Source organism: Pristiophorus japonicus, chromosome 22 (assembly GCF_044704955.1).
Source record: "Pristiophorus japonicus isolate sPriJap1 chromosome 22, sPriJap1.hap1, whole genome shotgun sequence".
Lineage (NCBI taxonomy): Eukaryota > Metazoa > Chordata > Chondrichthyes > Pristiophoridae > Pristiophorus > Pristiophorus japonicus.
In genome coordinates this window covers 61,817,324-61,839,973 of record NC_091998.1, presented here as the reverse complement: position 1 = coordinate 61,839,973, position 22,650 = coordinate 61,817,324, and the positions used below count along the sequence as shown (strand labels likewise).

General features: G+C 53.8%; 1 protein-coding gene across 5 annotated transcripts in view; it reads left to right on the top strand.

Moving 5' to 3' along the window:
* plat (plasminogen activator, tissue) overlaps nt 1-21,710 on the top strand; it is a 30,355-nt gene extending 8,645 nt beyond the window's left edge. The window contains exons 2-14 of one of the 5 annotated variants that reach the window (XR_011588411.1): nt 3,636-3,740; nt 5,054-5,111; nt 8,299-8,430; nt 8,657-9,053; nt 9,976-10,067; nt 10,767-10,941; nt 12,814-12,908; nt 13,815-14,013; nt 15,891-16,027; nt 16,988-17,128; nt 17,276-17,424; nt 18,494-19,029; nt 19,137-21,710. Coding sequence is in view for 4 of the 5 variants with exons in the window: in XM_070866238.1 (XP_070722339.1) it covers nt 3,678-3,740; nt 5,054-5,111; nt 8,299-8,430; nt 8,657-9,053; nt 9,976-10,067; nt 10,767-10,941; nt 12,814-12,908; nt 13,815-14,013; nt 15,891-16,027; nt 16,988-17,128; nt 17,276-17,424; nt 18,494-18,655 (1,800 nt within the window). In the remaining variant the exon portion in view is untranslated. Of the gene's footprint in view, nt 1-3,635; nt 3,741-5,053; nt 5,112-8,298; nt 8,431-8,656; nt 9,054-9,975; nt 10,068-10,766; nt 10,942-12,813; nt 12,909-13,814; nt 14,014-15,890; nt 16,028-16,987; nt 17,129-17,275; nt 17,425-18,493 lie in introns of all 5 variants that reach the window. The other 4 variants (XM_070866242.1, XM_070866239.1, XM_070866241.1 and 1 more) reach the window with 4 other exon arrangements.
* Nucleotides 21,711-22,650: the final 940 nt, after the last annotated feature.

Sequence of the window (22,650 nt, the reverse complement as noted above, 5' to 3'; positions counted from 1 at the left end):
GGTCCTCGGCCATGGGAAGAAGACGGTTGAGGAGGACTCTAGCGACGATTTTCCTAGTGGCAGATAGCAGGGAGATTCCTCTGTAGTTGCCACAGTCGGACTTGTCCCCTTTTTTAAAGATGGTCACGATCACTGCATCTCTGAGATCTCCCGGCATGCTCTCCTCCCTCCAGATGAGAGAGATGAGGTCATGTATCCACGCCAACAGCGCCTCTCCGCCATACCTCAGTGCCTCAGCAGGGATTCCATCCGCTCCTGTAGACTTGTTGTTCTTGAGCTGTCTTATGGCAAAAAAATTAGGCTGACACTCCCAGTGCTGAGGGAGCACTGGTGGAGGTGCGTGTCTCAGATGAGACGTTAAACTGAGGCCCCGTCAAGTGGATAAACAATCCCATGGCACTATTTTGATGAGCAGGGGAGTTCTCCACGGTATCCTGGGGCAATAGTTATCCCTCGACCAATCTCTCTTTTTTTTAAAAAAAAGCCGATTTATCTGGTCATTTATCTCATTGCTGTTTGTGGGAGCTTGCTGTGCGCATGTTGGCTACCACGTTTCCCACATTACAACAGTGATTACACTTCATTCGCTATGACGTGTATTGGGGCAGCCTGAGGTTGTGAAAGGCACTATATAAATGCTGGGCTTTCCTCCATGGGTTCCCCCTCTCCCCAGAAACAGGAATGGGATGGCAGAGGCTGACATCCTGCAACGAGAGGTCAAATATCCAATACCCGAGCGCAGCAAAAAGAGCACAGTCCTCAAATTGAGCTGTCCCTTACTCACTGGGTTTTACGGTATCCAGCAGCAATCAATTAAAGTTTTAGCGACACAAAAAAATAAGAGAAAGATAAATAAATGAGATAAAGTGTTACAGGAAAAGGCTAAACCGCAACTTGGTGCCTCACCCTCAGACAGAGGAGGGCTCCATCATTCCCAGAATGTGGTCTGGGATCTGGATATACTCCAGAGGGGAGGAGCAGTCATGTGAGCTGCAGCTGCTGAAACCGCCACACCAATCCCAGAGAGTGAAGTCTTCAAATCCTCAATATTCCTCACACTGTATCAGGGACAAGCAGGCTTAGTACCCGCGTCTTTCTGCTCAAACACTCCCAGGGCAGGTACAGCACGCGGTTAGATAGAGAGTGAAGCTCCCTCTACACTGTCCCTTCAAACACTCCCAGGGCAGGTACAGCACGGGGTTAGATACAGAGTGAAGCTCCCTCTACACTGTCCCATCAAACAATCCCAGAGCAGGTACACGGGGTTAGATACAGAGTGAAGCTCCCTCTACACTGTCCCTTCAAACACTCCCAGGGCAGGTACAGCACTGGGTTAGATACAGAGTAAAGCTCCCTCTACACTGTCCCATCCGTACTGTCACGTGACACTTCTTCATTCCCACATCAGGCTATGGCATTGAGTGAGATCGACAGTTTAATGCTGAGCTAAGGGTTTTGTTCGGATTGCCCACACTGACTGGGACCTGGGCTGAGGCTGTCCAAACTCTCTTCACTTGGACATTTACAGGTGGACAGTGGGCCCTCTTGGTTAGGGACTGGAGGATGGTGTAATGTGTGCCCCTGTGAGGATGCTCACAGGTTTGTAGAGCTGTTGAGTTGGGAGTGGCTTAGCCAGTCACGTGACGTTGACAAGACTCAATAAAACCTAAGCCAGTTGGGTTCGGGGATCCATGATGGGGCAGGTGGTTGTGAGTCTGGTGGATGAACTGGTAATGTGTAGTGTGATTGTTAAATCTTTTCTAATAAACCAACTAGTTCTTAATAGCAATATGTTGCTAAGAATTTTTGAGCAAACAAGTCATGAAGCAAATACATTACAGTGGATTACATCAAATCCATATCTCTACCGAGCAACTATTCACGGCCATTTCTGAGGAAACGCTCGGTCCCAGGAACCCCTTTCTCTGCAGCACCTTGTGACCATCTCTGTCCTACGTCAAGCTCGTGACTACTTGATCAGCACTTTCACATCCCCTCTGTGTTGTGTGGGCCGTTACAGTACAGACCACATCCGAGTCGGCCAAAGTCTACCGCTTTGAACCCTCGCATCATCCAGCACACCATTCCAATTCTCAGTCCTGCCATTGCCTGTCTACGGAATTCCAACGCTCTCGCCCAAATACTTCCAAACCACAGGGACACCTCATCCCAGCATCCTGTGCCGATCCTCCATCTCATTCTGTCTTCAGGTCATGGTCACCAGAGATTGCAGTCAGTCCTCCATCTTACAGCTGTAATGTATTTGCCTCATGGGTCCTTTGCTTAAGGATTCGTAGCAACACATCGCTATTAAGAACTAGTTGGTTTATTAGCAAAAGGTTTAACAATCACACTACACATTACCAGTTCATCCACCAGGCTCTCAACCACCTGCCTCATCGTGGATCCCCTGAACCCAAATGGCTGGGGTTTTATTGAGTCTTGTGAACGTCACATGACTGGCTAAACCACTCCCAACTCAACAGCTCTACAAACCCGTGAGCATACTCGCCGGTGCACACATTACACTGTCCATGATATAACGTCCCCAAATTCACATACACGAATTTCTGGAGGTGGCAGGGCCAGTTGAGAAGCCCTTCAAATCCTGGGCTTCAGTAATAGAGGCATAGAGTACAAAAGCAAGGAAGTTCTGCTGAACCTTTATATAAAACACTGGTTAGGCCTGAGCTGGAGTATTGTGGCCAATTCTGGGCCCCACACCTTAGGATGTACGTCAAGGCCTTGGAGAGGGTGCAGAGGAAACTGACCAGAATGGTACCGGGGGGTGATGGACTTCAGTTACATAGAGAGACTGGAGACGCTGGTGTTCTGTTTAGAGCAAAGATTTAATCGAGGTGTCAAAACCTTTCATGGTTTGAACAAGAGTAGATTCGGAGTAACTGTGTTACTGGAGGGTCGGTAACACAGATTTAATGAAGAGGGAAGATAAGGACAGATATTTTTGATGCAGCAAGTTATGATCTGCAATGCACTGCCTGGCAGGACGGTGGAAGCAGATTCAATAATAACTTTCAAAAGGCAAATGAATAAATACTTCGAAAGTAAAAATTGGCAGGGCTATGGAAGGAGAGCGGGAGGGAGTGGGGCTAATTGAACAACGCTACCAAAGAGCTGGCACGGGCAATATAGGCCGAACGGCCTCCTTCGGTGCTGTATGATTGTATGACCTTAGACAGTAGGCTCACCGGGTGGTAACGGAGCAATCCCGGGGTCTGAGAGGCTGGACACTGAGCCGCTGAAGGTTGGTCCATCACGTCGGAGGCTGCAGTGACCGATGTTGCTGACTCCTGTGATACGGCCTGTGGTTCTGTGCCAGAGCAGCAAGCACACTGGAGGAGGAGCTCCCCTCAAACTGACTGTTACATTCAGAATAAATCCAGGACTGTGTCGCAAGCTCAAACTGTTGTGACCTTGGTCTCTTTATTCAGACTCCAGAGTGGGGAAGCAGCATGGTGAATCACCTTTTATACCTGCTTGCCCCAGGGTGCACAGGTGACCCTTGGGTCTCACACAGGTGTGCCCTCTAGTGGCAAGTCTTACATTTTGGTGAGGTTTACATACATACATAACACTGCCCAGCAAATACTAAATGGTGCCTTGCAATGTTTTAGTTTCAGAGGAAGACGACTTGGGGATCAGGATAAAGGAAGAACATGACTGTGTTGGGAATTTCCAGTGCTGTCGTACTGCTCCTCAATCTCGCTGTGGTGTCAGGGGTAAGTCTCTCCACTTCATTGCCCGCTCTTCCCCATCGTTCTCTCTATCCCATTTCTCTGTTCATTCACTGTCTCTTTTCTCTCACTCACTCTCTCGCTCCCATGCCTTTGCTTTCTCTCTCGCTCTCGCTTTCCCTCTTTTATCTCTCGCTCCCGTGCCTTCACTCTTGCTTTCTCTCTCTTTCCCTCTTTCATCTCTCGCCTTCTCTCTCTCTCTCCTTTTTATCTCGCGCTCTCATTCAGGCACATGAGATTTTCTTTAAACAGACACCCAGTTTATTTTTTGTAAACTTCTGATCCTGAAGCGAGCTGAAAATAGAGAAGTGTAATTGGGAAGTGGAGTCCTGAGTCTGGATACAGAGGTGGTGAGAATGTGGAACAAACTGTGACCGTCTGTTCCACTTCCACATCACCGATCTGGATCGCGCTGCCCGAAAGGTCAGTGGAAGCAGATTCGATAACGGGGGGAAATTGCAGTCGGAGGCTTCTGTCGGACGAATGCCTCTGACCCGAAAAAAATCTACGGAAATACTGGTGGTCCCGGAGCAACGTAGGATTGCGGTCGGAAGCCTTCATTTTGCTGCGCAGCGCACGGGGATCTGTCCTCAAGATGCGTATCCTGGGATCACATGGGCCTGGACCACCAATCACTATCGAGTATTCTCATTGATAATAATGGGGATCCCATTTGTGCGAGCTCCCATTACTCTCAATGAGAAAACCCCCTAAAACACAAACACATCACAATAAATAAATAAAAACACCTCATATATTTAAAATTCATTGAAATTGAATGTAATTAAATGCTTTAGAAAAGAATATTTTTTTTTAATGGGGTTAAAAATAAACTTACCTTAATGGACAGGGTTTTTAACATAAAAATGAATGATTACATTTCATTTTTCTATGTTTTAAAATTCTTACGCTGGTAACAGTAAGCTGTACGCCTGCTTTTACCAGGCGCAAGAGTTTTCAGGACATTCGTTGGGCAAGAGAGGCTGGACACTGAGCCGCTGAAGGTTGGTCCATCACATCGGAGGCTGCAGTGACCGACGTTGCTGACCCCTGTGATTCGGCCTGTGGTTCTGTGCCAGAGCAGCAAGCACACTGGATGAGGAGCTCCCCTCAAACTGACCAGCAGGGATTTGGATTATATTACCCGAAAAGGAGAAATTGAGAGGGCTCTGGGGCAAGAGCAGTGGGAGTGGGAGTGAGACTAATTGGATCGCTCTATCACAGAGCCAGCACAGACATGATGGGCGAATGGACTTCTCCTCTAAGATGCTGATTATATGTTCAACTTTCTGTTTCAGCAGCAGCACCTGCGATTCAAACGCGGGACAAGATACTTCAATTTTGGGTCTACTCCAGGTGAGTTACTCTCTGTACAGAGGCCTCGGTGCCTGTCATGAATGACCCGCGATGTGTGTGGTGTGGGTGTGTGTTATATGCAGCCCGTGTCCTAACTCGCACCGAGTCCCACTCACCCATCACCCCTGTGCTCGCTGACCTACATTGGCTGCCGGTTAAGCAACGCCTCGATTGTAAAATTCTTATCCTTGTGTTACCAAGGCCCTCGCCCCCTCCCTATCTCTGTAACCTCCTCCAGCCCCACAACCTCCCCGAGATATCTGCGCTCCTCCAATTCTGCCCTCTTGAGCGGCACGGTGGCATAGTGGTTATGCTACTGGAACAGTGTGGTCAAGTGGCGGGCCACATTGTCCGCATGCCCGACACGAGACTCCCAAAGCAAGCTGTGGGAGTCCCACCTGTGACAGGGATTGTGGTTCTCGTATTGGACTGTTCAGCCACCTAAGGACTCATTTTTAGAGTGGAATCAAGTCTTCCTCGATTTTGAGGAACTGCCTATGATACTGGACTAGTAATCCAGATGCCTGGATGAATGACTCGGAGTCGGGAGTTCAATTCCCACCATGGCAGCTGGGGAATTTAAATTCAGTTAATTAAATAAAATCGGGGGGGCGGGAAATTGACCATCGGATTGTCGTAAAAACCCATCGAGTCCACTTAATGTCTTTTAAGGGAAGGAAATCTGCTGTCCTTACCCGGTCTGGGCCTATATGTGACTCCAGACCCACAGCAATGTGGTTGACTCTTAACTGCCCTCTGAACTGGTAGCTCACCACCTTCTCGAGGGCAATTTGGGACAGGCAATAAACGCTGGCCTTGTCGGTGACTCCCACATCCCAGGAACAAATAATAAAAAATAGCCATGCACGAATTTAATCGTTCCACCATCGGCGACCATGCCTGCAGCTGCCAAGGCCCCAAGCTCTGGAATTCCCTCCCTAAATCTCTCTACATCTTTAAGACGCTCCTTAAAACCTACCTCTTTGACCAAGCTTTTGGTCACCTGGCCGAACGTTCCCCTTTTGTTTGGTAACGCTCCTGTGGGGAGCTTGGACGGTTTATGTAACTGCCAGCTGTTGTTGTGTGAATGTTGTTGTGAGCCAGGCCCAGCTGGCCCGCACGTGCTCCGTTCCCAGCTGGGCCTCCTTGATAAGGGGATCTCCAGCTCGCACCTTGTTGCTGGGCGCTGTTCACCGTCGTTCATTCAACTCTTCATTACGCTGCAACGGCAGAGCAAGAGGGCATTACATTCCCCACGCCCAATCAGATTGTATGCTGAATATCCTCCCCCCCCCCCACACACCCCCCCCCCCCACTTCAAACCGTGTGTTGCTGAAATCGCTGGTCTCCACATGTTGAAAGGCGCCTTGTGATCACAAATCGTCTGATTTTAAAGTCCCAGCCACTTCACACAACAAATTACTTTGAACTGCGGAGACTGACTGTGGGCAAAGCATGGGAGCCATTTTGCTCCAAGCATGTTCCCACAACCAGCAGTGGGAGCGGTATGGTTGAGGAAGGAATTTTGGTCAAGGGTTCGGTCCCTGGGAGAACTTATTCCTTTTCAACAAGTGCCAACTGCCTGAGACAGGCAGTTAGCTTCAGTTTAACTCTCACTCTCCGACAGTGCGGTGCTCCCTCGGCGCTGCCCCTCCGACACTGCGACGCTCCCTCACTGCTGCCCCTCCGACAGTGCGACGCTCCCTCACTACTGCCCCTCTGACAGTGCGGCGCTCCTTTGGCGCCGCCCCTCCGACAGTGCGGCGCTCCCTCACTGCTGCCCCTCCGACAGTGCGACGCTCCCTCACTACTGCCCCTCCGACAGTGCGGTGCTCCTTTGGCGCCGCCCCTCCGACAGTGCGGCGCTCCCTCGGTACTACACTGGAGTGTCAGCCTGGATGATATATTCTATGTCAGGGGTTGGGCTTGAACCCACGACCTCCTGTCTCAGAGTGAGGGTGCGAGCACTGAGCCAAGCCTTTCGCTTTACCCACCCTGAAACATGAGTGACCCCTCAACCTGCTGTCCCAGCCCAGTGATTCTGCTGCAGCTCTGGGGTCATGCCCCTCTCCTAACCTCCAGCTCTGGAGTCATGCCCTCTCCTGACCTCCACTCTGGGGGCTGTGCCCACTGCTCCTGTCCGTTGTCACATCTTGGCTCCTTTCTGAGAGGGCAGGGGCGTCAGTTCAATCAAAGCTGGTGCCCAGTGAGCCATTCAAACACGTCGTAACCGGTCCCTAACCGGAAAGTACTCCCAGACTGGCCCACCATCGGTCTGTCCTGCGGGCTAAAGCTGGCTGGGTAGAGAGAGAGAGAGAGAGAGAGAGAGAGAGAGAGAGAGAGAGAGAGAGAGAGAGAGAGAGAGAGAGAGAGAGAGAGAGAGAGAGAGAGAGAGAGAGAGAGAGAGAGAGAGAGAGAGAGAGAGAGAGAGAGATCAGCGTGAGTGGAAAGTGGACAGCGGAGAGCAGTCCTCTCGCCCCCTCAGTGGGTGAGGCAGTTGCCCAAATTCGGTCGGTAGAGTGGTTTCCCACTGTGGGCAGGGGCTTCTTTTGACCAATGAGAATGCCAGCTACTGGGGACCAGTATTAACTGGTAGCGAGAGCTGGTACACTGCGCCTTTGAGGCGCTCCTCAAAACCCACCTCTTTGACCAAGCCTGTCCTAATGTCTCCTTGAGTGGCTCAATGTCAAATTTTGTTGGATTAGAACGAGGTGGGGGCAGAGACTAAAAATTCAAGCCAGGAGTTTGGAACTCTCTTCTGCAAATGGCACTTGATGCTGGGTCATTTGTTAATTTATTCTGAGATTGAGAGATTTTTGTTAACCAAAGATATTAAGTGATATGGGGCAAAGGCGGGTATATGGAGCTAGGTCGCAGATCAGCCACAATCACATTGAATGGCGGAACAGGCTCGAGGGGCTGAATGGCCTCCTCCTGTTCCTATTATGCTCCTGTGAAGTGCCTTGAGATGTTTTACTACATTAAAGGCGCAATAGAAATGCAGGTTGTTGGTCTCATTTACGGCCCTTGGTGCTGTTGCATGCTGACGGTGCCGGAGAGGTCGTGACCTGCCGGGCCCTCGCCACGTGACCTGCCGGAGGGGTCGTGACCTGCCGTGCCCTCGCCGCGTGTGCTAACCCCTCGGCCTCTGCTCGTTGTTCACGCTCGATGTTTCTGAATGTTTTAGGGCAGTGCATGAACTCTGCTGGCTCCGAGATCTACCTGAATGGTGCGACATGGCTCAAGACCGAGGGGAGACTGATCAAGTATTGCCGCTGTGAGCGCTCAAAGATCCACTGCCACAGCGTGCCCGTGCGAGGTGGGTGTCAAACCAGACTGCGTGCTCACACTGGCATTGTGCATCTGTGTAATGGAAATCATCGCCGCGCTGTGATTGGTGGGCCGCGCGCCGCGCTGTGATTGGTGGGCCGCGCGCCGCGCTGTGATTGGTGGGCCGCGCGCCGCGCTGTGATTGGTGGGCCGCGCGCCGCGCTGTGATTGGTGTACGGACTGCGACTGACTGCAATGCGTTTCCTCCCTCACAGATTGCAGGCGTAACGTGTGCTACAATGGTGGGAGGTGTCGCCAGGCCCTTTACTCCCAGCACCACGTGTGCCAGTGCCTACCGGGATATGGAGGGCAGCTGTGCGAGTTCGGTAGGTGCCGCGCAGCCGACCAGCTCCGAGGGGCTGAGCGAGCTGCCTCGGGGCTCCTCACACCCCACTCTCCTCCTCCCGACTCTCACTCCCCATTTTCTTGCGTTGCAGACACCAAGGCGCAGTGTTACCAGGGGCGCGGGACATCGTATCGGGGGACCTGGAGCGTGACCAGCTCCGGGAGGGATTGCCTCAATTGGAATTCCAGCGCCGTTGCCCGCACTCGCTTCAACGGGCACCGGCCGAACGCCCAGCAGGTGGGCTTAGGCAATCATAACTTCTGCAGGTAGGCAGCCAATCGTCTCGGAGACGGCCCTCACTCCCGCCAGCCGCCCCCTTCCTCCCCTCCCCCAGGTGTTGCTCAGGGTCCTGAACTGTGGCCAGCCGTCCCACTTCTCAAAGCGCCGTTCATCATCTGCAAGCTTAGAGAGAGTGACAGGCTATTCAACCATGGGGGCCATTACAGCCAAAACTATCTTCCTCCCGCCCCCCCCACCCTCTCTGCACTTTCCAAGGTGGTCATTTACTGCCAGGTGTAGGACCCCCGGCTGATTCCACGCCACCTCCCCACCTCCGTCTACAACCCCAGGGCTCTGAGGCCAAGTGCCCTGCCCACAATGCTGGCATCAGCTGACTTGGCACAGACCAGGAGTTGTGTCAGGATGGAATCATAACATCTTAGCAATTTACAGCACGGAAAGAGGCCATTCGGCCCATCGTGTCCACTCCTGCCGACAAAGAGCTACCCATCCTAATCCCACTTTCCAGCTCTCGGTCCGTAGCCCTGTAGGTTACGGCACTTCAACTGCACATCCATGTTTTTTTAATGAGGATGATGAGGTTTCTGCCTCTACCACCCTTTCAGGCAGTGAGTTCCAGACCCCCACCACCCTCTGGCTGAAAACATTTCTCCTCAAATCCCCTCTAAACCTCCCCCCAATTACTTTAAATCTATGCCCCCTGGTTGTTGACCTCTCTGCTAAGGGAAACAGGTCCGTCCTATCCACTCTATCCAGGCCCCTCCGCCTCCTCTCTCCGTGTCTTTGGATAACGGCCATGTATCCACGGCTGGCTCTGTGTTAAAGGGTATTTCAGCAGCGTGAGAATTGACGCGCGAGGCGAGTCCGGCCTCTGGTTAATGGGTTCGCTGTGTGCACTTTCTCCCTGTTTCTCTCTGGGTGTGTTATGTGTGAACCTCTGTGTTGCAGGAACCCCGATAATGACACAGTGCCCTGGTGCCACACCTACCAGGGCCACATTCTGACCTGGGACAAGTGCAGCCTTCCCGCCTGCCAACAGAGTAAGTCCTTCCCGCCATTCCTCGCAAAGTAATCGCCATCCGCTGGGCGCAGGGAGCGCTCTCCGCATCTACAAATCCCTCCAAGGTACCCCTTGGCGCATTGCCCCCTCGCCCGCCCCCCCGGGCCATGGTACCTCTCCCCTCATTACACCACCCACCGGGTGACCCCTCACCCCGTAGATCCCCAAGATACCCCTCTCTGCCCTCCCACCCCCTCCCGCAAGTTACCCCTTACCCCTCGTTCCACTGCCCCTCTTTCCCCCCACCCCGCCATGGTAGCTCTCTTTCTCCCCACTTCCCCCCTCCCCCGCAAGTTACCTCTCGTTTCACTGCCCCTCCCCCTCCCTCCTACGATGCCTCTTCCCCCTCCCCCGTCACGATACGACCCCCCCTCCCACATGGTACCCCCTCCCTCCACAAAGTACCTCTCTTTTCCCCTCCACCCCCCCAATTGCTCCCCAAGGAGGGAATGGGAATTACTGTTTGACTGAACGTTCCTAACAGGGGGGGACATGTAACCCCCCCCCCCGCGTTGCCCCGGGTGAGCCCGAGCTGGCCCCGGGCTTCCTGCTGGGGGGGGGGGGGGGGGGTCTGTGACACCGGGACTAGGGGGGGGGGGGGGCCGGCCCCCGCCCCCCTCAGCGCGCGGGCAGGCGCGGCGAGGGTCCGATTGTTAACCAGGCTTCTGTTTGGCTGCAGGTCTCGGCTCGGAGTGCGTCACCCAAACCGGGGCGGCCTATCGGGGCACCCGCAGCTACTCCCGGTCGGGGAGCCACTGCCTCAGCTGGGATTCGGAGGCCGTCCGCAACAAGCTGGCCAATGCCTGGATCCCCAACGCCCATCGGCTGGGGCTGGGTAGCCACAGTCACTGCAGGTACATCACCGGACCAGCACCCAAACAACCAAATTCTGCCGCAGCTCCCGCTCCGTCTCCCTCTCATTTGCCCTCGTTTTGTTGCTGCATAAAGAAAGACTTGGGGCGAAATTGCTCCCCTCTTTAAGGTCCATTTAAATGGGGGGGGTGAGGGGTGGGTCGGGCCTTTCCGACTTGCGGTGGGGGGGTGGGCGGGTGGCGGTAGAAACGGTTTTCCACCCCGCTCCGTGTTCCCGCCTTGCCGGGCACGCGCTGACCCCTTACCGCCAGGCGGGGGAAATTGCCCCGTGGGAGCGGATCGGATGGCGCTCGCCGCGCCCCCCCCAAGCGGGTCGGCCCGACAACGGTGGCCACGGGTTTGGCTGGGCCGCCGACCGGCAGCCCGACACCCCCCCACCCCCCCCCCCCCCCCTGCCCTCTCGGGTACTGGACCACAGGCCCGGCCGAAGCCCTCCCTGGTGGCCCAGTGGGCGGCAATAAAGTGTCTGCAGAGCTCGCAGCGGCCCTCCCCTTTAACTGACGACACCGACCGATGCACCTCCGCCCGAAAAACACCGCCCGGAAAAATTTGAAAACGTTTAAGAGCCCAAAATCACAGGGCCTTGGTGAGGCCTCACCTGGAATAGCGTGTGCAGTTTTGGTCTCCTAATCTGAGGAAGGACGTTCTTGCTATTGAGGGAGTGCAGCGAAGGTTCACCAGACTGATTCCCGGGATGGCTGGACTGACATATGAGGAGAGACTGGATCAAGTGGGCCTGTATTCACTGGAGTTTAGAAGAATGAGAGGGGATCTCATAGAAACGTTTAAAATTCTGACGGGATTGGACAGGTTAGATGCGGGAAGAATGTTCCCGATGTTGGGGGAGTCCAGAACCAGGGGACACAGTCTGAGGATAAGGGGTAAGCCATTTAGGACCAAGATGAGGAGAAACTTCTTCACTCAGAGAATTGTTAACCTGTGGAATTATCTACCGCAGAGAGTTGTTGGGGCCGGTTCATTGGATATATTCAAGAGGCAGTTAGATGTGGCCCTTACGGCTAAAGGGATCAAGGGGTATGGAGAGAAAGCAGGAAAGGGGTACTGAGGTGAATGATCAGTCATGATCTTATTGAAGGGTGGTGCAGGCTCGAAGGGCTGAATGGCCTACTCCTGCACCTATTTTCTATGTTTCTCCACCCCAAGGATTCAGGTGTGGAAGGCAATTTCACTCCCTTGCATTTATATAGCACCTTTCACTACCACTGGACATCCCAAAGCGTTTCACAGCCAGTTGTCATTGTTGTAATGAGGGAAAGGCAGCAGCCAATTTGCGCACAGCAAGCTCCCACAAACAGCAATGTGACAATGACCAGATAATCTGTTTTTTTGTTATGTTGATTGAGGGATAAATATTGGCCAGTTCACCGGGGATAACTCCCCCGCTCTTCTTCGAAATAATGCCACGGGTTTTTTTACGTCCACCTGAGTGGGCAGACGGGGCCTCGGTTTAACGTCCCATCTGAAAGACGGCACCTCCGACAGTGCGGCACTCCCCCAGCACTGCACTGGGAGTGTCAGCCTGGATTTACGTGCTCCAGTCCCTGGAGTGGGACTTGAACCCACAACCTTCAGTTGCTGTTGGTCTGTTCGATCGTCCTGTCATTGGTTGGCCTGGTGCTGAGTTACCCCTTCCTCAATCAGGGCACTGCACTTGGTCCCTGGGGTTGGGGACAACTAAAGCCGGCCAGCATACCCCCACCCCCCCCCCGGTCCCCCACCAATCCTCGCCACCTTCTCGGGATGCCTGCCGCACCTACAGGGAGGACAGTACACCATTACCCCCCCGTGTCTTCATTTACTAACACCCATACAATGTCTTGTTGTCATTCCAGGAATCCGGATGGAGATTCCAAACCCTGGTGTCATATTAGGAGGGGACGCGAAGTCACTTGGGAATACTGTAACATCCCACCCTGCATTGCGAATGGTAAGAAATACACACGTACCCAACACTCCGAGCAGGCACACATGGCGCACAGCTGCAGACACGCATACACAAACACGCACTCTTCTTCTTCGGCAGTCCCTCGGAGTCGAGGATGACTTGCTTCCACACTAAAATGTGTTCTCTGGTGACTGATGATTCCAGTGCGGGACCTACAGTCTCTGTCACATTAGGGCAGACGGTGGTTGGAGGGACGGGTGGGTGGGGGGCTTGGGTTGTCGTGCGCTCCTTCCGCTCTTTGCATTTGGTTTCTGCGTGCTCCCGGCGAAGAGGCTCGAGGTGTTCGGCGTCTTCCCGGATACTTCTCCTCCACTTTGAGCAGGTCTGGGGCCAGGGATTCTGTGGGCAATAACCGCTCTCGCACTCGCGCACTCTCTCTCTCGCGCACTCTCTCTCTCTCTCTCTCGCGCACTCTCTCTCTCGCGCACTCTCTCTCTCTCTCTCTCTCTCGCGCGCACTCTCTCTCTCTCTCTCTCTCTCGTGCACACTCTCTCTCGCGCACTCTCTCTCTCGCGCGCACACGCACATGCACTGATACGCATACTCACACACTGTTGCGCACACTCACGCTCTCTCTCACGCTCTCTCTCACACGCGCACACACTCACCAGCGCACTCACACTCACGCGCATACACACTCTCTCTCACACGCACACGCACTGATACGCACACGCGCGCACACACACACACGCACAGATACACACACGCGCGCACACTCACATGCACTGATACACACACACACATGGATACACACACTCAGTACCCAGCCTTCGGCAGTGGGGTGAGGGCAGTATATTGTGTGTGGATTTAGAGACTTTGCCCGTTTTAGATCTGAGGCCAGGCGCCCAGTCACTTGCTTGATGGTTGATGTTGTGCCTGTGTCTGCAGTAGGGATCTGCGGGAAGAGACAGCCCAAAGCACAGCATTACCGGATCCTGGGCGGGATGGCCAGCGACATCACCTCCCACCCCTGGCAGGCAGCCATCTTCATCTACCACCAGAGGTCGAAGGACTACGGCTTCCTGTGCGGTGGAAGCCTGATCGGATCCTGCTGGGTCCTGACAGCCGCTCACTGCTTCTATGATAAGTAAGTGCCACTGCAGTGTGAGCCTCGTGTCCGTGAGGGGCCTCCTCCAAGGCCCATGTGGCAAGAGAGGTGACGACATCAATCCACACATTGGCTTCGGACCGTGTCATGAACTTGTTTTGTGGGTTCCTTGATTAAGAATTCATAGCAACACATTGCTATCACGAACTACAGGTACACCGTCCGAAATCCAGAATCCTCGGGACCCAGTCCGTTCCGGTTTTGGTGTTTTTCCAGATTCCAGACAAAAAAAATCAATAGTCTGAGATCCGGAATCCTCCACTGACTCCGTGTTGGGTTTTGAGCTGCGAGGTCCGAAATCCGGCAAAACCCAAAACTCGGCACGGATTCAGTCAAGGATTCCGGGTTTCATACTTGATTTTTTTTGTCTGAAATCGGGAATCCGCTACAGAATCTGTGCCGCATTTTGGGTTTTGCCTCAAAAATGTCCGGGTTTTCAGACAATAATTCCGGGCGACTCGCTGAGCTATGCGCAAAATGTCCGGTTTTTGGACAATTCTGGTTTTCGGAGATCCGCATTCGGGACGTTGCACCTGTAGTTGGTTTATTAGCAAAAGGTTTAACAATCACACTACACATTACCAGTTCATCCACCAGGCTCACAACCACCTGCCTCATCGTGGATCCCCCGAACCCAACTGGCCGGGGTTTTATTGAGGGTTGTGAACATCACGTGACTGGCTAAGCCACTCCCAACTCAACTGGTCTAACAGCCTGTGAGCATACTCACAGATACATACACTACAGACCTTTGATGGCAGAGCGATGTGCCTGAGGCACCTCACAAAGATGGAACAAAAACAAATGATCCATAGGTGAGGCCACACTGAGGTCTAAAACCCTCTGGATCATAGGATCAAGGGGGGGGTGGGGGGTGAGGAGCTCCAGGGCTTTGAGACCCCGCAAGAGAATGAGTGAGTAGATGATGTCGTGAGGAGGCTTGGTTTCATTGGAGGGAGGGACACTCAGTGGGAAGGGTTCTCTCAAGGACAGGGTGGGGACGAAATGTCTCCCACAGGGCAGGGAGAGACTCGGTGGGCAGGTCTCCCACAGGGCGTGTGTGTGTGTGTGTGACCCACTGCTCACCACAGTTGGTGAGACTGCCCCTGAGGTGTGTGGAGCCAAGCAGAGAACCTCTGCAAATATTGGGGAAATGGTCGAGTCCACCCGTCTGTCGCTGTAGTTACGGTAGCCGTGGCAATTGGGCCCCAAGTCCTTTCTTCCACCCCCCCCCCCCCTCACCATTCTGTGGTGGCTCAGGAGGAATCTCCGATTGTTTTCATAAGAAATAGGAACAGGAGTAGGCCATATGGCCCCTCGAGCCTGCTCCACCATTCAATATGATCCGATCATGGACTCAGGTCCACTTTCCTGCCCGCTCCCCATAACCCCTTATTCCCTTATCGGTTAAGAAACTGCTTATTTCTGTCTTAAATTTATTCAATGTCCCAGCTTCCACAGCTCTCTGAGGCAGCGAATTCCACAGATTTATAACCCTCAGAGAAGAAATTTCTCCTCATCTCCTTATTCTAAGATCATGCCCTCTAGTTCTATTCTCCCCCACCAGTGGAAACATCCTCTCTGCATCCACCTTGTCAAGCCCCCTCATAATCTGATACGTTTCGATAAGATCACCTCTCAATCTTTTGAATTCCAATGAGCAGAGGCCCAACCTACTCAACCTTTCCTCATGGGTCAATCCCCTCAACCCCGGAATCAACCTAGTGAACCTTCTCTGAACTGTCTCCAAAGCAAGTATATCCTTTCGTCAATATGGAAACCAAAACTGCACGCAGTATTTTGAAAGGGTTGAAGGTGGTTGCAATGCGTTAAGTGTATTGTCCTGCTCCCTACAGGTTCAAACCGCAAGACATCAAAGTGATCATGGGGAGAACATTCCGGAAGGAGGCCTCCATCAACGACCAGTCACTGGAAGTGGAAAAGTACTTTATACACGAGGCATTCGATGAAGACACTTACGATCACGATATTGGTACGACTTTATTTACCTTGCCCTTAAAGTCTCCCGAACACGTTTGCCTCCAACAGAGACACCCCACAGCAAGTGGCCGACTTTGTCTATACCAGTCTGCACCAAACAGGACAGGGGCTGTAGACGAGTCAGAGCCAGTGTGCGGCATCTGGCTGAAGCCTGGTGCCAACCATGCCATGTGTAAAGGGCACCAAATGCCGTGCCAAAGGTTTTCTGGACTGACGAGGGCTGGGAGGCCTACTCTTGCTGATCAGCGGGAACCTCTTGAGTCGAGCACGAGTGGTTCACAAACAGCTTCTGCTCCAGTGGCTAATGGGCGAGCGCACTATCTGGGTGTGGTACCGAGTGATACAGGCCACAGTGCCGGACTGTCAGTCTACCGTCAGTTGGATAGAGGAATGCGAGGGGATATCGGCCAAGGTTTTGTTACAAAGGGATTTGAGTATAAGAGTAAAGACGTCTTACTGCAATTATACGGGTTTTGGTGAGGCCACACCCTGGAGCACGGTGCACAGTTCTGGTCTCCTTGCCCAAGGAAAGACATAATTGCCTTAGACAGAGTGCAACGATGGTTCACTAGACTAGATCCTGGGATGGGGGGATTCTCCTATGAGGAGAGATTGGGTAGACTAGGCCTAGATTTGCTAGAGTTTAGAAGAATGAGAGGTGATCTCATTGAAACATAAAATTCTTAAGGGGCTTGACTGGGTTAATGCTGAGAAGTTGGATCTCGGAGTTATGGCGGGGCGGGTGGGGGGGGGGATAGAGAGAGTATCTCTGGGGAGGGGTGGGGCCTCGGGGAGGGGGGGTGAGAGGATCTCTGGGAGGGAGGGAGGGGGGGGGGAAGAGAGGAAGCTGGGCAGTGTTGCAGTTTCTGAGACAAGGAGGGACAGTTTGAGAGTCAGGGTGCACGACCTTGACCCCGGCTAAACTCGCCTGTTTTTGTGTCTTCACTTCCAGCTCTGATCAAACTCCGCTCCAAGTCTGGGTACTGCGCCAAGGTTACTCGCCAAGTGCGCACAGTCTGTCTGCCGCAGGAGGGACAGCACCTTGCGGATTGGACCGAGTGCGAGATCTCGGGATACGGCAGGGAAACCGAGTGTAAGTTCATGACTGTTTGTTTGTTTGTTTGTTTTTACACCTTTTCTCTTACCAGAGGCGTAAGAGTGGATTTAAGTGGGCCTGGAGATCTCCCTGATGATGACCTCTAACCTCTGTGTGATGTGTCTCTCTCTCTCTGCTCCGCAGACTCTCCATTCTACTCCAAGCGACTGAAGGAGGGAATTGTGCGTCTCTACCCGGCTAACCGCTGCACCACTGCCCATCTCCACAACCGCACCGTTACCGAGAACATGGTCTGTGCCGGGGACACGCGGGGCACGGACGATGCCTGCAAGGTGAGTGGAGAGCGGCAAAGAGGAGCAACTTTACACCCCGGCTTGGGGCCTACTCCTAAACCTCGCGGGGAGACGCTGGCTGAGCCTGGAACTTGCCGTGCTGCTGGTAGCGGGCGACTGTGTGGCCACTGACTCCATGCCCCCCCCCCACCCCACCGCCTCCCCGAATCTCACCCCTATCTCTGGAGGGAAGGGCCGACACCCGATGGGTAACCTCCCAGAGAGCAAGCTCTCGGCCCCAAAATACTGGAAGAAATCTGGGCAGAGTCTCTCACTCGGAGACAAATCTGCTTCCTGTTCTGATGCTCTTAATTCATCTTTTTGAATGTTACCATTAAACCTGCTTTCAGACGGCACACTCCAGATCACAACAACTCGACCCCCTCCAACCCGCTCCCAACCCCCACTGATGGGACTTCACCCCAGTGTTACCCAGCTCACTCCTCTCCTCTCCAAGGTTGAAGGGCACAGTCTAGCATTGTACTCTGGATGTGCACAGTCCAGGTGAGAAGAGTATGAACCTTTCACCAGCCAGTACTGAACTTCCAGCGACTTCTCTGGCGGGGGTCCCGGTGGGTGCCAGAGGCGGGGGTCCCGGTGGGTGCCAGAGGTGAGGGAGCAGCGAGTGAACGCCACGAGACCAACAATCGCACGATGATCTGAGCAATCAAAGCTGATGCTGAATGGGCGAGGCCTGAGGTGGGGGGGGGAAGGAGCGAGGGGAGGGAGGGTGGGGGGGGGGGTGTGTGAGGAGGGAGGGAATGAGGAGGGAGGAACGAGGGTGAGGAGGGAGGGAGTCAGTGGCCCCCCCCCCCCCCCCCCATGAGCTACAGAAACTTGTTGGGGTGAGCTTCGACTCCTGGTCTGTGCTAAATCAGCTGGGGCTGGGGTTGAATAATTGGCCTCAGTGCCTTGGATTGGAGAGCTGGAAAAGGCTTGTGTTGCGATTTGGGCCAAGGATATGAAGAGGCTGGAGATCTGGTGATGGTTGCCCTGGGCCAGTGCTGTGCCCAGCCTCACTGTCTATCTACCCTGACCCTAACCCCTGTTTATTTGTTGCCCTGCATAGGGAGACTCCGGGGGCCCACTGGTGTGTCAGACGGCAGGACGGATGAATCTGCACGGAATCATCAGCTGGGGAATCGGCTGCGGGAAGCGGGATGTACCGGGTGTCTACACCAAGGTCAGCAACTACCTGGGCTGGATTTACGGTCACATGACCAAGGCCTGAGGTCCAAGCAGCGGCTTTACCCCCGGAGGGAGTTGGCCAACGGGCCCCAAGCAGCACTCCAATCCCTCGCACTGGATGACTGACGACCTCCTGACCCTCCACCCCACCCACGGAGAGGGGGCAATGCGTGGAGTGTCGTTCGATCAGGCCCACTCGCCTTCCTGGGTCACTGGACAGCGTTGATGCCGGTGGGGAACTTCGTTCAAGGCCTTTCGTCCCATTGACCTGCTCTCTGGTCGAAGGGGAGGCTTCTTCTCGCCACACGCTTGAATGTTCGATGCCTTGAATCTGTGCCGATCCTGTCCCCGGCAAGAGCTGCGGCCAATCCCTCCCTGAGGTCGGGGGTCAGTCCGACCCCCCCCCCCCTCCCTGAGGTCACGGGTCACTCCGACCCCCCCCCCTCCCTGAGGTCACGGGTCACTCCGACCCCCCCCCCCCTCCCTGAGGTCACGGGTCACTCCGACCCCCCCCCCTCCCTGAGGTCACGGGTCACTCCGACCCCCCCCCTCCCTGAGGTCACGGGTCACTCCGACCCCCCCCTCCCTGAGGTCACGGGTCAGTCTGACCCCCCCCCTCCCTGAGGTCACGGGTCAGTCTGACCCCCCCCTCCCTGAGGTCACGGGTCAGTCTGATCCCCCCCCTCCCTGAGGTAATGGGTCAGTCTGACCCCCCCCCTCCCTGAGGTCACGGGTCAGTCTGACCCCCCCCCTCCCTGAGGTCACGGGTCAGTCTGACCCCCCCCCTCCCTGAGGTCATGGGTCAGTCTGACCCCCCCTCCCTGAGGTCATGGGTCAGTCTGACCCCCCCTCCCTGAGGTCATGGGTCAGTCTGACCCCCCCTCCCTGAGGTCATGGGTCAGTCTGACCCCCCTCCCTGAGGTCATGGGTCAGTCTGACCCCCCCCCTCCCTGAGGTCATGGGTCAGTCTGACCCCCCCCTCCCTGAGGTCATGGGTCAGTCTGACCCCCCCCTCCCTGAGGTCATGGGTCAGTCTGACCCCCCCCTGAGGTCACGGGTCAGTCCGACCCCCCCCCCCTGAGGTCACGGGTCAGTCCGACCCTATCCCTGAGGTCACGGGTCAGTGTGGTCCCTTCAAAAATGCTGCCTTTTTACCCCCCTCCCATTTTGCAATGTTCCACAGTGGAAGATACCAATCGCTGTGGGCCTGAGCTTGGGCCACACAAACGACAGACAACGGACTGAGACCAATGCTCCCTTTTTAAGCTGCGCAATGCTCTGCTGCTCCTGCGCATGCGCAGTATTGTGAATGGGTCATGCAGCCCCTGAAAGGAGCCACCCACCCAAAATAAAAACTGACCGGAGCATTGATCGCGCCACTCCTGCTGACCAGCTGGAATAGAATCCTAACTTTTTTTAAAAGCTTTTTATTTAGTCGGATAGTTTACCGATTGTTTTATTGGCGAGCAGTGTCAGTCTGCACCCGTCAGAGCAACGTCACCTTGTCCCGGTCTGGCACCGGGACAATTCCTCCCTCTCCTCCTCCTGCAGCCTGTCGCTCATCCCTTGCCTACTGACTCATCGCGCTCCTCTCTGCCCGTCATTCCTCCGACTGCTGCCTCACCACTCCTGCCTTGCTCAACAATCCCAGATTGAGAACTTTCTATAAAGCTTCATGCTCCAAGGATACTGTGAATTAACTCGCTGCATTTACTTGCCCCTTTGTGACTGGGCGTTGGTAGTGTGCAGTTGTTATGGTGACTGGGTCAGTGGGTGATTGAGGCTTCAGTAACCGTCCCAGTCACCCTGGATCCAGGAGCGGGAGGGAATAACATACCTTCACTCATCCAAGGGGAATCGCACTCGGTGCAACCATTACCTGTGTGTGTGTGTGTGTGTGGGTGTGTGTGTGTGGGGGTTTGTGTGTGGGGAGGGGCGGTAGTGAATGAGTGTGAGTGTGTGTGTGTGGGAGTCTGAGTGTGTGTGTGGTGGGGGGGGGTGCTCTGAGTGTGTGTGCATGTGTGTGTGTGAGTGACCGAGATCAGGTGAAGGAGTTGAGAGACTGTGGAGGGATGTGATCGTGGCCCAGGGGAGGCGTGGATTCGGGGCCCAGAAGAGCCGAGGGCCCAGGGGCAGCACGGGCCCAGCCCACACTGCGATATGTGAGCGCACTCGATCCGTGCAGCAGAGCAGGTCTCCAGTCGTCCTGGTTAACCCTTGCCACTGTACCAAGGCCTAACTGTGTCAAGCCCGTGTGGTGGCTACTGTGCAACGGTCACCCCATGTTAAAAAAAAAATCCACGCACAGGCATCTTCCACCCTTCAGGATGTGGTTCGGGTCCTTCATGGAAACACCTGTGAACTCGGCCTTTTTTTGGCGTGGAAGCAAGTCATCCTCGTTTGGAGGGACCACCGATGATGACTCTGTGTCTGTAGGTCTGAATCTAACCAGCGCACAACGTGGGCTGCAAGTTTCCAATGTGCTGCTCGGTTATGTTTGCTTCCTGAAATATTCTGCGCAGATACAGGGCTACAGAATGAGGATCGGGGCTGCGATTCGGAGTTGCTGGTTCTGTAACACTATCTACAACTCGGCAAAACCTCCACTGAGTGAGCAGTGGCTTTCAGTGTCCAAAAACAAATCTGCTCTCTCCGCCAACCGAACCCAATTCTGAGACCGCGTGCCTGCACACCTGTGAGTGTCTAAGGGAGTGTGCATGTATGTCTGTGAGTGTGTAAGGGAGCATGCATGTCTGTGTGTAAGGGAGTGTGCATGTATGTCTGTGTGTAAGGGAGCATGCATGTATGTCTCTGTGTAAGGGAGCATGCATGTATGTCTGTGTGTGTAAGGGAGTGTGCATGTACATTAGTACACCCACCTTCAGCCTGTGTGATTCTCCGCAGTGTACACTTCCATATATACAACCTGTTAAAAGTTGGAAGTATTTAAGCACTCTTGCGTACTAAAATATTTATTATTCTATATTTTGAATGTTCTAAGATATTGTTTGTTATGCTGGATTATATCAATACATTATTTAAAGATTTTGTATCACACGTTCCTTTTTTTAAAAATAAAAATTGAAATGTTTGTTTAATTTGCCCAGTTCCTGTTTTACTGCGAGTGTGAATGACCCAGATTCCTCGGGGTATCACAGTTAGAATGTGCGTCTGCTGATTCCCCTGCTCCCTGTTTGAAATCTCTTGCATTTAGTCTTCAATCTATGTCCCTGCATTCTGGATCCATCAACCTGACCCATCCCGATTCTTATCAGACCAGCCCACATTCTCCTGTGTAAACAAAAAGACTTGCATTTATATAGCACCTTTCACGACCACCGGATGTCTCCAAGCAGACAAGGGAATAAAGGATTATGGGGAGCGGGCAGGGAAGTGGAGCGGAGTCCATGATCAGATCAGCCAAGATCTTATTGAATGGTGGAGCAGGCTCGAGGGGCCATATGGCCTGCTCCTGCTCCTATTTCTTACGTTCTTATTATCTGTTTTTTTTTATGAAGATTGAGGGATAAATATTGGCCTGGACACTCATCTTCGAAATAGCACCATGGGATCTTTTATGCCCACCTGAGAGTGAGAAAGGCTGACAGACCGGGAGCTGTAAACTGGGTCTCCCCTGCACACTCACTCACTGTCTTCGGCTCAAGCTCGGGACAGGGGTCAGAGTGCGGTCAGGGTCTGTGGAACTGACCCCCGGCGAGGGGACAGTGCTACCAGGAGGGGGAGGGGGGAAAGGCCCGGGGGGGGGGGGAAGGGAAGGGAGAGAGAGGACTAGGAACGTTGCTATTCACATTCACCCGATTACAGCTCTGTCTTTGGCTAATGGGGGGAAACATTGCTGATTGGAAACGTTTATCAAAATCACACTGACACCTGGGGGGCGATTTTTGCCGAATACTTTAGGTGCTAAAGAGCCTCCGAGGTGGCCAAGATGGGGTGTTAAGCTGTAGCGCCAGTTGGTTTAGCCCGTGTTTAGTGCAAGACGCCATCTTGGTAAAGGGGTTGAAGTCAGCACCAGGA